The following is a 15,000-nucleotide window of genomic DNA, read 5'->3' on the forward strand; positions in this document are numbered from 1 at the left end:
TGAAATTAACTAAGCAGGCAGATAAGGCCTGAGAGATTAATTATAATTAGGAGCACTTGAAGGTACATCCGTTGCTGTAACGATGCTCATAAGAGGCGCCATGGGCTCACAACAGTCAAGGCACCGTCAAGGGAGAATTTCACAGCTAATGATCCCTCTGTAAACGGAGATATTTACCAATTAAAGGCTGGTAAGGACACAGTAAAATATGCACAGACAAGGTGGTGCACAGAGGGTACCAAAGATGCCTTAAACAAACAATTTCATGTGATTAATCAAACACTGGACTTTACGTAACACTGCACCAACAAGGCGAGGTTAATGTGAAATTCTGGTACTTAGAAATTAATTAGGAAGTTTAGTAAGAGAATTAAAAAGTTTGACTGAATGAATCGGGGTCACCACATGGTGAGTCAATTCCAGGTGTTTGCCTCTCTTAATCAGCATCGCTGGCTCTATTTTGCTTTCAGCCAGACTAAATCTCCTTACAGCCTCGTGTTCTGAAACAAAGGCTTCCAGCAGTCACATGTTCAAAAAAAGAAAGTGGGAGAGGTAAACCGAGTGCAATTAATGGTTTTTAAGGGGGCTAATATTCCTTTCTCCCTTCATTGTCAGGCAGTGCTAAGCAATGCACTGTATTTGTACTTTTAACCTTTCAGTTAATCTTTTGGTAGCTTAATGCACTGTATTTGTATATTTAACCTTTCAGTTAATCTTTTGGTGGCCACAGCCAGGTATACATCAATGGGGCTTAGATGCTAGGAAGATGTGGAAATATGTATAAAATAATCATATATATATAAAAAATTATTGGGTTATAAAAAAATAAAAATAGAAGGGACAATTAGGACAATAAAAACAAAACAAAATCTCTCTAAAATATACAATATATATATATATATATAGATATATATATATATATATATATATATATATATATATATATATATATATATATATATATATATATATATGACCAAACATGACCGTGATTCATATACAATCAGAAAGCTACAAACGGTATATTTTCATCAATTTTTAGGTGAGTCCACCGTCCCGTGGGATCGAACCAGCGACGGACGGGAATCAGGACTTGACACACTAACCAGTCGGCCACAAAGAGGTATAAATTACCATCTTCAGCCCACCGTCGAACTCAGGTGTTTTGCGTTTGAGACGATATCCACCACCTCTGCCATGTTGGCCGTTACGTTTTTCGAGCCGTATTATGACTATTTATCACATGTGATTCATATAAATAAATAACATATCCAATTACAAAAGGGTAATATATTTTTATATGTTACCGAAGGGGAATTTAGGTGATAAAAAATTCGAAAGCGACGGACGGGGAATCAGGACTTTACAGTTACAACAAAAAAATAAAAAATAGAACTCAGGTGTTTTTGCGTTTGGACAATCCAAAAGGACAACGTAATGAAATCAATCACCAAAATTCTACAATCTACAAAAATATACAATATAAAAATATATTTTATATATGTTACGAATATTTATATATATATATATATATATCATATATATGACACATAACCAGTATATATATATATATAAATAAATACCATCTCCCATCAACCCGTCGAACTCAGGTGTTTTGCGTTTTGGAGATGATACCAACCTATTCAGTGGTATTATGACTATTTATCACATCACCGTGATTCATATACAATCAGAAAGCTACAAACGTCCTTTTAAAACTAAACAGAAAACGAAAGACTAAGAGAGGTACAAGAGAGTGTGCCGGCAGAGGTTTGGCTGTTTAACAAGGGGACGAGTCGTTTAATCATTAATGATTCCAAATGGCCAATTCATGGCTGCATTAATGATTCCAAAAGAGCCAATTCATCTGCTAGAGGCTCGCCCTAAAACAGAAAAATCCTTATTTTCAATTGAAGTTTTACATATTCTAGAGTGATTTCTGATATTCGAAAACTCTGGGTTTGTAATTTTACTGCCTTTCCTATAGCTTACTCCACGATGAGAGTCTATGCGTACCTTCAGAAGCCTCCTGGTGGATCAATATAAGTTCCTAAATTACATTTAGGACACGTATAGCTATACACACACCCGGAGGACATATAAGGGCATAAACGATCTTTGTACTTAAATAAAGACCCGATGGTGAGAGGATTAACAGGTATCAGGTGGACCTTAATGGCTCCAAACTTACTTTGGATCTGTTGTGAAAAGTTTTTTCTAAAACCTCTGCCGGCACACTGTACCTCTCTTAGTCTTTCGTTTTCTGTTTAGTTTTAACATTGCCACTGAATAGGTTGGTCCATATCTTCTTACTTTATATATATATATATATATTTTTTTTTTATATTGTATATATTTTTTTATATTGTATATATTTTTAGAGATTTTGTTTTGTTTTTACGTTGTCCTTTTTAATTGTCCCTTCTATTTTTTATTTTTTTATTTGTAACCCAATGTGCTTAATTTTTTAAATTTAAATTTATACCCTTTTTGTAATTTATGTTATTTATTTTATACAGCCCTCGAAAATGTAATGAAGCCATTACGAAACGTCGGGAATAAATTGACCCTTTTTAACAAGTCTTTGTGTCCGCCTCCCCATTGATATAAATATATATATATATATATATATATATATATATATATATATATATATATATATATATATATATATATATGTATATATATATATATTTATATAAATATACATATGTATATAATATAAATATATAATCATATGTATATAATATAAATATATAATCATATATATATATATATATATATATATATATATATTATATATATATATATATATATATATATATATATATATATATATATACATATATAACATATATATATATATATACACACAATATGTGTGAATGTGCATGTATGTATGATGAAAATATACTTTTAGATAGGTCTCTTAAATTCGTCTTTCATTTCATATTACTAGACTTCTGAACTAAATTTCAAAAACCACATATTGGCTTAAAAGCTAAAGGAAACATTTTCTCACTAAACCGATATGAAAGGACAAGAGAATGGGAGCGATTTGAAAATGCCTGCTGCATTTCAGTTTTTCTCTAATGAACATAAGCGCTGACTTTAAGCCCGGATTTCTTTGAACTCCTTGTTCATTATTTCCTGAGTGTATTCTTTTTTCATGAAGGCAGTATCATGGAACAATTCTGTAAAGATGAAATTAGTTTTCAGGGTGAAAATGTCTGGCATTAAAGAGCATTTAACGCCCGTCGGGGGTTATGCCGTCAGTGCACCTCATGCGGTGCACTGTAGACTTTACTTGAGGTTCTTTGCAGCGTGCCTTCGGCCCTTAGCTGGAACCCCTTTCGTTCCGTTTACTGTACTCCTGTCATATTCTCTTTCTTCCATCTTACTTTCCAGCCTCTCCTAATAATTGATTCATAGTGCAGCTGCGAGTTTTTTCTCCTGATACACCTTTCAAACCTTTTACTGTCAATTTCCGTTTCACCGCTGAATGAACTCATAGGTCCCAGTGCTTGGCCTCTGGCCTAAATTCTAAATTCAATTCAATTCAATTCAATGAGCATTTAATTTATACCGTTAAAGCGGTCACAAAGACCTATTAATCGATAATAAATCACTATGAGGCGACATAGTTTAATTCTAGCTGTTTAATTCTAGCTACTTGCACAGTGAGAGAGAGAGAGAGAGAGAGAGAGAGAGAGAGAGAGAGAGAGAGAGAGAGAGAGAGAGAGAGAGAGAGAGAGAGAGAGAGAGAGCGACTCTGTCAAACTGTGGACTGATTTTTCTAGCTTTATTATCTTTAAGTCCTGTCGTATATCAGCTGATATTTCTGTCAAGTCCGACCTACGGCATCGTGACATTTCGTTGAAAATTGTGTTAATTCTGCTTGGTCTTTGAAGCTCGATACTCTCTAATAATATTCTTGCCAATTTCATTTAATATCGGGTCTTCACTGCTCTCAAGAACTTTTCAGAAACTAGCCTCAAAGTTTTGGAAATTCAACTGACGGTTCAACGGTGTTTCATACCAAGTACCTGTTTGCATCATAGGAGGAATTGAAACCAGCCGTTATTATTCTATAACATCCTGAGGTGTGACTTTTACTCATTTTAAGGCTCTGTGGCGTTATCACTGATGGCTGGCTAAAGCCTTCTGAGTCTTAGAGTTATTCGTCAGTGCCTCAAGATGCACTGCACAGTTGTCCTAGTTTTATCCTCTCCTGTCCCCTGCCTTTTTTACCCCTCATGACTCAGTAAGCAACAGCATCCGTTTATTTATTCTTTGTTTCACTCATCTCTGTTCTTTTATTTACATTATTCATTTTTCTGTCTTCCGAGATTCCCAGGTTTATGAAAATTTTAAAGCATGTTTGGGCCTGTGGCTGATTTTGTTTCTCTCCTAGTTTACAGAACAGTGAAGGTTAAATTACTAGCTTACTCTTGCTTTTAATCTGTTTAGGAACTGTTATCCTGAGTCGTTTTCCTAAGAATGATATCATACATCAGGAAACAAAATAATAATGTTTTAGAGGCGAAAACAGGAAAAAATTTAATTCAATTGTTCCATCACTCCTTGGCTTTAGTTTTACGTCATTTTTTGTTTTTTATAGTAACCATAAACTACCTTCGTTATGGAGGCATTACATAAAGCACAGCGTTAATATCTCGATGTACTACTGTCTCTCCCTCTCTCTCTCGCTTAGGAAAAACTACAGCAGTAGTTTTCACCGTAGTATTTGGAATTCTTATTCAGATTCTTTCTTTTTTATAATTGTGTGAATTTAACATAATTACCTCCGACAAGCAGTAACGTTATTGCTTCGGTTTGTATATTTCTCTGCCTGTCTGAAAGCAGGATTATGAAAAAGCTTTGCAAACAGTTGAGCCTTGTGACTGGCAACATATGATTAATTTTGGGGGAGGCAGGAAATATTTGATGGTGGTTAATGGGTTTATACCCTCTTGTTCATTAGTGGTTCTGCTCTCTCTCTCTCTGTGGGAGCATTTCCTTGAAAATCCATGATGTTTTCGTTGATGTCAGCAGTAAAGTAGGTACCTAGTTGCTATGTGGCAGAATATCATTACTGCCGTCACCCGTCAGTAACAGGAATTACTAATCCCTTCGGCCACTAAAGGGGTGTTCGTAGCATCCCTTCGGCCACTAGCTGCACCCATTTTTATTTATTCAACCTTGCTTTCCAATCTCTCTTAACTACTACTTCTAAGTGGAACTGTGGAATTTTCTTCCAGTTTCACCCTCTGATCCTTGTAACTCAACCCTGTTTTCTAGATCTTTTTATCTTGTTGTTCAGGCACTCCAACTCTCTCCTTTCATTATCTTAATTGCTGAATGGCCGAGAGTGCCCCGGTGCTTGGTTTAGCAGCTTTCATTTCATAAAATCAATCAAGTAACTGATAACAGTTCGCAACGATGTCGCATTTCCATATAACTAACCGCATGGAAAGCAATGTAACAAAAAGTGTCGAGCAGTTTCAATATCTGTTTATAAGCTCCATTTATATTTGTAGTTGGATACCAAAAATAAGGATAAATGGCCGTTTCTGTCACAATGAGTAATTGGGAATTTATTATTATTAGCCAGCGTTGGGATTCATTCTTTCAATACCCCACACACTACATCCGACTTCCATAACCGTCGTCTCGTATTCTAATTAACATTCCATAATATTGGATATCGGCTGCTACCTAATGCACTCCACATTCAACTAACTTCATCTTCAGATCCAAACTACTTACAAATACATTGAACTTCCACTATTTTAATGTAGAATTCTGGTGTGGAGAACGTATATTTCACAGGGTAGATATTTGTTGTGTTTCATTATTAGATTATCACACATACACACACATATATATATATATATACACACACACACATATATATATATATATATATATATATATATATATATATATATATATATATATATATATATATATATATATATATATATATATATATATATATATATATATATATATATATATATATATATATATATATATATATATATGTATATATATATATATATATATATATATGTCTGTGTGTATATAATTTATATATATGTTTGTATGTAATTTCCTTGTGTACACTTATATACAAATGCTTTGTATATCCGGTATTGTGAGCCTCTAAATGAGCAGTCAAAAATAGAAGTACTTATTGAGTCACCAACGTAGAATGTTTTTAACCAACATTCCGGGAGAATGAAGGGGAATGAAAATACTTTACATTTACAGGAAATCATTGTTTACATATTTCTGTGATAAATATAAAAGAGCTTAAACAGAGAATGATACAGGAATGACTTAAGTTTAGATAAATTATACATACATTCTTTACCGAGTCTCACCAAAATTTTCATTATTCTTGACGCCTTGTAGCCATAAATGTGACACTGAACGAAATTAATGACATCACAGAAGATGGGGAAAATATTTATCATACTTTTTTTATCATTCATTCGTCCGTCCATTCTCGTTGCCTTACGGGCTTCTTTTAGAGCTTCGTATGAATGAAAGGACTTTCCATCACTAGGATTATTGTTGCAAAGAATCCATTAATTGCTAAAGATTCTGAAAGACACGTTTTTCGAACAGGATTCTAATAGATTTACTTTTTGCATTCCGACAGTTATTCAAATTCCAGTCGTTAAACTTAAAATATTTCATATCTGAGCTACTTACTTTTGCGTGGCTGTTATACTAAGCCAGTGACAGAAATAATTGTTGTACATAAATAGGCTACTCATGTACATTCGTTTGAAGATATGTGGGTTACTGATAAAGATTCTTAAGCAAATTGCTTAAAAATTTGAGATTTATTGTTCACTTTTCACATTTATTGCTTGTTTTACGATCTGGGAACACTGTGATCATTTAAGAAAATGGCAATATTTTTATTGGAGGTGGGTTGGTTGGGATGGTTACTATCTAATAGCTGATTATTCTCAAGTACTAAGGTGTATTTTTGTCTTTGTGTATGTATATGTATGTGTATATATATATATATATATATATATATATATATATATATATATATATATATATATATATATATATATATATATATATATATATATGTGTATATATATATATATGTGGGTGTGTATGTAAAGTATGTGAGTTTGGGGTAGATTCCTGGGACATACAGAGTAGAACAGATCTTCGGGATAGTTTATTGTGGTTACAGCTTGTATGCTTAAGTTTCAACTGATAGTTTTCCTTGGTGAACTGTCATGATATGTCACCATGGTATTTAGCTCTACCTTTGGAAAAGCACCTATCCTGTCACAAGACTAAGAAGACTAGCTTGCCGCATTGTGCATTTGCGAAACTAACCTGTAGGAAGGATAAGCGGCGTAACCTGTTTGAGGATTAGGCTGCAGTTTCTATATAGGTAATGGCTGCAGCTTCTGTATAGGTAACCTACATACCATGTTAATCGGACACCTACTTCATTAACTTGCCAGTGGGCCAAGCATTGGTTCTGCTGCCACACTGTATCACTGGTGCTAATCTCACCCTGCGTCTTTTTACCCAGCGCGGTAAAACATAGATTCTTCTCCCAGGGGTTATTAATTTTGGAATCACAAAATCATTCGAAACTGAGCTAAACCTGTACTCAGCACTCTATTATTGGACACCTTATCCTGTCGTCATTGTGACGTAAAAGTCCAATATATTGCTTCTGGGCAATGAACTACTCTAAAACAAATTTTCCGAACAGTTTGATATAGTAGGTTTCGATTTGACTTTAGGAATTGAATGATGAATATATATATATATATATATATATATATATATATATATATATATATATATATATATATATATATATATATAATGTGTATGTATATTTAAATGTTCTATATGTATATGTAAACGTGAAATGTGTATGTCTGTGTGTGCTTTTTATTTCTCAACTATGTCTATCAGCAGTTAGCAAACAAAATCCCTCAGTACTATACACATAACATAAAATAACCAAATTTGAACGAGAGTCATGAGGAGGCCCTATTTGATTAAGTTTTGTAAGTTAAAGTTATTACTTACTGTTGTACAGAGTCGCGCAGACGGTTATCTTTCTTGCAAATGGAAATCTAGAGTATTTGCATGCTAAACAACGGACATTAATCACACGCCGTCGATTTATTCTTGCCATATGCAGTAACATTCTAGAAGCGTTAGGCAACAATAACCGTCTGGAATCTTACGGCAACCAGGGTTCTTTTCGTGGTCATTTTTAATTATAGATTGCCGACTAAGAAACAAAAACTCCACTGAAACTGACGTTACCGAAATATTTGACAATAACCTACATTTCTTTTCTACATTTAGACGTGTTTGTAATATAAATACTGGAAATGATATGCTATTACAAATACTTTTATTCTGCTATAAATGACTTAAATACACATATCTGACTCATTGCGTCAGAAATAATTATGAAGTAATTCACCTACGCCGTCATAAATGCTGTTTGTTCGCCTTTTTCAGTAGCTATTTACAAATAAAGAAAAAATATTTCCTTCATTAAAACAGAACACAGGCTCACTACGCCTAGTGCTAAATTCATATACACTAAATACACATTAAAGCATATAGTATTATCTTTATACACGCCTTCTATCACCCACGTCAATGCCTTTGGTCGATATGTAGCTTTCAACAATTGATGCCGAGGTTCTGGAGTACGTTAGTATTGATTTGGTAACTCTCTGGATTCTAGTGGCAAATGCATTGCTAATACATTGCAAGAGTTTTGCTCTGATACTGAAAGAAGATACCACAGATAAAGATCAGGTCAAGATGAAGTTTTTAGAGTGTTAGACATCATACTCTTGTCACTTTCCTTACAAAACAGTCACATATCCAGTATAGCTGCTGGTGATCGTTTTCTCATCAAACGCATTTTACTGATATTTTTCCATTATCACGAGAGCCCCCGTGAGACTAGATGTCTATAGTACCTCAAAACAGTGCCGTAGTCAAAGTGATCTGGCTGCATAAAACACCTCTGTTTACCTTCATCAAGGTGGCCCTAGGGATTTATGTTTGGATGTTTGGGAATGATGTATGTTCTTGAGCGATTGTCGCCTTTAAGTTTATATATTTAGAAATTGTTTATTGTCTGTGTCGTTCTGCCATCTTTGAAATGTTAGTTCTTGGTTGTCAAGCAATTACCTGTTGTAATTTTCTAAAAAAAAAAAAAAAAAAAAAAAATCACTCTTCCACATGGGCTGTAGTCTTTGCTTCCCGTAACTTTATCATAGAGAAACAAGTTACTTGTGATAATGAGCAGCCCACCCTTTGATTTTCGTATGGGTATAGCCATCTACCCTTCGATTTCCCTATGGTAGAAAATCACTGGGCATCGGGTGGATGTATTCTTATTTGTATTTTTCGCAGCTCTGCTTAATGATCGCGCTATCAGTGGAGCTCGCTAGAATTACACGATCGATGAAAGATGAATTTGTTTTCAAGGCGCATCGCAAGAATGTGATGAACCTGAGGGCATATTGTGGGTATAAAATTATTGGCGCCAGTTATATTTTAAATGTTTTATGTTTTGTTTAACAAAATTCAATGCAAACTGAAATGATTTTAGCACGTCGTCATTACATAGTTTATAAGGCGTACTGAACACTTTGAACAAAATTCCGAAAAATTGTCTTACCTTGAAGTAGATTCAATTGACTTACTCCTTTAATGATCGACATAATAACTCTCCGGAAATAAAATTAACTTTTTCCTGTTTGCACAAATTCCTCTTCTTTTCATCTATGCCTCAACTTCTACCGGGGTTTGTATCTGGACTACCAAAATAGGTCACTAACTGAATTGTATAATGAGTAGTTTAGGTAATGCTTCTAAAATTGTGAGTGTCACATGACTGATATTCTAAAGCACTTCTAATTTAATATATAATCTTAACGCTAATCGTGATATGCATAAATCATTGAACTCTAGCATTTCTATTAATACTATATAACTACTGCTACCTCTGTTGGGCTTCAAATGAGTGTGACGGGCCTCATGTTTCGTTTTTTGAGTATTTCTATATTTTGACAAATCTTAACTTGCTATATTAACATTAATAGTGAATCTTTATGTGATATGTAAGCTTTGCATGTCTTGGTTTTTATGTTATATCATCTTTACGATTTAATATTAATATGTAAGAGAGATATATCTGATTTTTGTGATATGTGATAATGATAGTCACGAAGTTGAGTTTCGATGGGCATATAGAATTCGTCTCAGAGTTAATTATCTTATATAAAGGTTAGTACGAGTTTTCATTGATATGTAATTAGGATATGTCTTTTCATATTTAAGAGATATTGTATGAGGGTGTGCCTGGTGTTTGTTTATGGCGCGATTCCTATTCTTATGAAGCGTAAGTGCCACTCAGAGAATGACAGCCAGTGTCTAAGAAAATATATATGCAGGATATCTTTCCCTGAAACACTTTGGGTTTTGAATACGTCAGATCACATTGGCAATTATTTTTCAGTTTGTGTCGTTGTTGTCCACTTTCCCCAAGGATTGGTACGTACTGGGATGACATACTAGTAAAATCCTTATAACTTCCGGATCTCTTCCGTTCGCAAGCAATGACAGATTTGGAATCAGTTGAGCTTTCATTTTTTTTTTTTTATTCTTTTTAACTCTTTTCAGCGTCCATACCATTTGAAGAGGTTCTATTCACGAAATGTCTCTTTCCACACATAGCTTTACATTCGATAATGTACTCTTTATGACTAGCCATTTTTAAGTGATGATAGTACTAGTATGTGTTATTGTATATATTTATGTATGAGAGTGTTAATGCACCTAGTTAAAAAACGTACATGCAGAGCCTCCTGACACGCATTCATTTACTTTAGACAGGTACAGCCACAAGTCTCTGAAGTCGGTAATTATATAATTTTATTGTGATTCATTCCGTTTTTAATCCCTTGGATATTTTAAATAACATCTGTCAGTGGATATGGATGGCAAAAATTTCAGTCCCAATTAAATTTGTTGTAGGATTTTATTCAATTCGTTTTACTAGGGTTGTTCGTTTTTCCCGTCAACAAAATAAAGAAAAGCCTTTTCTGTTGTAATTGGGTATTAATTATCTCCTTCCTATCCTTTCCATATCTCCTTTATATTAATTATTTTTGTAGAATGTTGAGCTTAAGATTTCTTATCTTTTATTATGATTTACCTTTCTAATTTATTCATTTTTAACTTGTCACTTTCCAGCTTTTATTTCCACTTGATTTAGTTTCGAATTTCAGTTAAATACTTCTCTCAAATGTCATGGTATCTGTTTTCGTGCAACGTATTTTAACGAAGAAGTGTGGGAAGAGTGCTCCGCTGTGGCACAGAACACTTCTTTTGTCATAAGCATCTGCTTCTTTAACAGAAAGTATTTACTAGTTTTGGCTGAGTTCACTAGATCAGTAAGACTACTGTGATATCTAAGAATAGTCGCGTTAAGCAGGCTTCAATTTCGCATGACGTCGATATTTCGCGACATGGAAAATCCTTCCGGAAGTGCTCCTCGAAACATCCTCCTTACCCGGTTACCCGTTTAAGAATTGCTTTGTGTCGCCCAATGCTTTCAGTTTATTAAGGATTTCTTAGTCAGTATGGCCAAAAGAGATCTGTTTACATATCGGACTTCTTGCATGCCGTCTTATAACATTAGAAGAAAGTGACGTCGTCTCTTCTACACCGTTAGCAGTCCGGCCTCTTGTATTCTGGACGTGGGCACGGCCGCAGTCTGCATTACGCAGTCGTTCTTCTCGTCGTACAGGAGTAAATGACGCGTCTCCTCGACCTCCTCGTTGGCCTGACCGCGTCGCCTCAACGTCGTTCCGACCAAGACGGCGATGATCACCACGTAGAACACTACCACGATCTGCCGGAAAAAATGTTGCTGTCAGTGTTTTTTCTCCATTAATTAAGTAATGAATGAACGCATTCAATAATTACAGAGGAACGCATCAGCAAAAACTATTGTTATTAAAAAAACCATTATTAGGACACAACTACTTACCACATGTCATTACTAATAATTTTAGGATAACCTCTCTATATTTCTGTGTTAGCTACATGAAGACTTATACTTCCAATCATCCCACACAATTGTTTCGTAATACATATCCATAATACTTACTTTGGTCCTTATGTCAACCCAAGCTGTTCAACCTGACCGTCACCTAATTAATTTCGATGTTAATATTCTTGCACAATCACTTCAAGCATTGCTTAGCTACACTGTCAACATTACCTTCATCATTTTCTTAAATATGAAAGCATCAAGTAATTATCCTCTCACTCATTCCTGGGAACTTTCTCCTTGTTTACACACATGAATTTCGGGTCTCCTTACTTTATATTACATCTATTATTTAATTTGACTTCTGTATCTGTTTGTCTGTTTGGGTCAAAACTTGTAACTCAATTTTCCACCAGTTCCCTTCGTCTGATAGACTTGAAATTTTGCATGGTTACTCAATCCTGGTAACAATACAACGTTACATGATCAGTAGGTCAACAGTGACCTTTAGTGACCCTACAGTGACCTCTCCCAGTGTCTCAGGATTTGTATGAAGTGAATAACTCTTCGGATTTTCATACCTTCTTTGACTCGGTAGACTGAGTTAATAACTCTACGGATTTTTCAAACCTTCTTTGGCTCTAAAGAATATCATAAATCAGTTGCAATTTCTGTCAAGACTAAAGAGTATAAAATAAAAAAAAATAATACTATTTTATTAAAATGCACAAAAAGGAAAAAAAATTATTTCTTGAGATATACCAGGATTTTCTTACAATTAATCATGTCTACAAAATAAAGGTGTGGGAGCCAAACATGGAAGGAAATGCTACAAGAAAACAAAATTTTTTCTTGTAGCATTTCCTTCCATGTTTGGCACCCACACTTTTATTTTTGTAGACATGATTAAATATAAGAAAGTACTGGTGTACCTCAAAATATTATTTTTTGCTTTCTTAGTGCATTTTAATAAAATTGCGTTTAAATTTTTTTTAGTACACTTTTTTATTTTACTTGACTTCTGTGTCTGTATGTTAGTTTATCTCTCTGTCTGTCTGTTTGGGTCAAAACTTGCGACCAGTTTTTGACCCACTACTACCAAACCAATTTCACCCAAATTTGGTGTACATGTTCAAAGTCAGTGACAATGCAATATTACAAGAAATTTTTTAAAAATAAAATACTACTGCAATTTTCTCGTTGTGTAGTATGTAGAAACGCCTGACCAAGTGATTATGTTTTCTTAGGTGTGAAACATGCAGTGTCGGGACTGTAGATTCGTACACTTTCATAACGAGGATGAGGCTCTGCAATCGGTGATGCAAGCAGTACTTATTCAACTGTCAAACACTAAAAAATCACAAAGAACACTAATTAAAAAATTTTAAAGCACGCTTTTATTTCAAAATGCACCACAAAGTACAGAATGAAACTTTCTGTGATCCACAATATTAGTGGTTTCTTAGGCCAAAACAAAAAATCGTGGGCCGCTTACCCTAACTTGCATACAGTTCTATACAGACATGTATTGTGCTGTATTGTATTGAAAACGTACTTTATTGGTACAGTGTGTAAATACAGACATAGTTAAAGAAAGAGCTTTATGAATGCAAAATTTCACGTTAGTAATGTGAATTGTCAAGCAATTTCTAACAATGACGTGTACAGCCTACTCTTAATGGTTCTTGAGGAAGCTTACCAGGTATGGATCCAAAATTACAGGCAAGTCTTTGATAACAATCACTTAACCGCCTTCATTGCTTTCACAGACCCCTTCAGGTCTTAACCAACTTACATCATCACTAGATACATAATGAGATTTAATTCCACATATCCGTGCTGTGAAATCTTGCCGTCGGAAACTTCTCAATTTAAATGTTTGTATAGAATTGTATGGAAGTTAGGTGAGTGCCCGCCACACGCTTCTATGTTTAGGCGTACCCATTAATACTGTGGATCACAGAAAGTTTTAGTTTATACTTTTTGGTGAAATTTTAAATAAAAGCGTGGTTTTAGATTTTTTTTATTATTCTACTAACCCATTCAACTCATTCATCAATTCTGCTTCCGTTCTATTTACCTGTAGCGAGTAAGCTTCCAAAATACTCATTCCAGTCAGCAAAGTTCAGGTATTTTCTATTCACATTTGCTAAAATATAATCACAGCCATTTTAACTCAATTGTCTTCTTTCGTTTAAAGCCTTAAATTCTTTTCTCAGTTCTCCGACATTTCATAGGGTCTTTGCTTCCTTCCTATTTATTCTCTTGTATTCTTCCACTCCTGTATCTCTTCTCACTTGAAACCTTCATTTCACCAACCCACCATCCGCTACTTTTATTCCAATCACCTTGAGAGAGCTTTTATCCTAAAGTACTCCTCAGCTCCCCAGGGATCCTACTCTGAAGCCATGAAAATTCCCCATGAGCATTCTCTCTCTCTCTCTCTCTCTCTCTCTCTCATTGTAACTAAAGCCGATCTTGTTGCATTTTCTCCCACCGGTACCATTTCCAATACGCCTTTTTTCTGTTGTAAGATTTATAAAAAGAAGCGGTTTGTCTTTTTATCGCTTGTTTAGGTATTACATGTGAAGAAATTAAATTCTTTTCATGTCTGTCGGTAGTTACTGGTATTATAATTATTTTATATCTCGACGGACTCCTTTCTCGCTAGACACTTGTCTTTTATTCCGACAGATAGCTTAGCTATTTCCAGTCGGAACCAATCATCTTAAATTCGAAGAGAATCCTTTCCTTTTCCGACGGTTATGGAATTCTTTCCCTATTAAACCTAATATAACTTTGTAGCCATTTTTTAAATTCGTATAGAATCGTTTACAAGCGCACCAATTTTCTGTTTTTATTCCAAGATACTTTCTTTTTCTTTCGTACGCAATTCTTCGGTTATA

General features: G+C 34.4%; 1 protein-coding gene and 1 long non-coding RNA gene across 2 annotated transcripts in view; one reads left to right on the top strand and one right to left on the bottom strand.

Moving 5' to 3' along the window:
- Positions 1 to 15,000, top strand: part of LOC136825014 (uncharacterized) — a 653,512-nt gene that overhangs the window by 367,924 nt on the left and 270,588 nt on the right. The gene's annotated exons all lie outside the window — the stretch shown is intronic.
- LOC136825013 (uncharacterized) overlaps positions 9,241 to 15,000 on the bottom strand; it is a 110,965-nt gene continuing 105,205 nt past the window's right edge. The window contains exon 4 of the mRNA XM_067081046.1: positions 9,241 to 11,953. Coding sequence (XP_066937147.1) covers positions 11,762 to 11,953 — 192 coding nt within the window. The 3' untranslated portion in view covers positions 9,241 to 11,761. The remainder of the gene's footprint in view (positions 11,954 to 15,000) is intronic.

This window comes from Macrobrachium rosenbergii, chromosome 36 (assembly GCF_040412425.1).
Source record: "Macrobrachium rosenbergii isolate ZJJX-2024 chromosome 36, ASM4041242v1, whole genome shotgun sequence".
Taxonomy (NCBI): Eukaryota; Metazoa; Arthropoda; class Malacostraca; order Decapoda; family Palaemonidae; genus Macrobrachium; species Macrobrachium rosenbergii.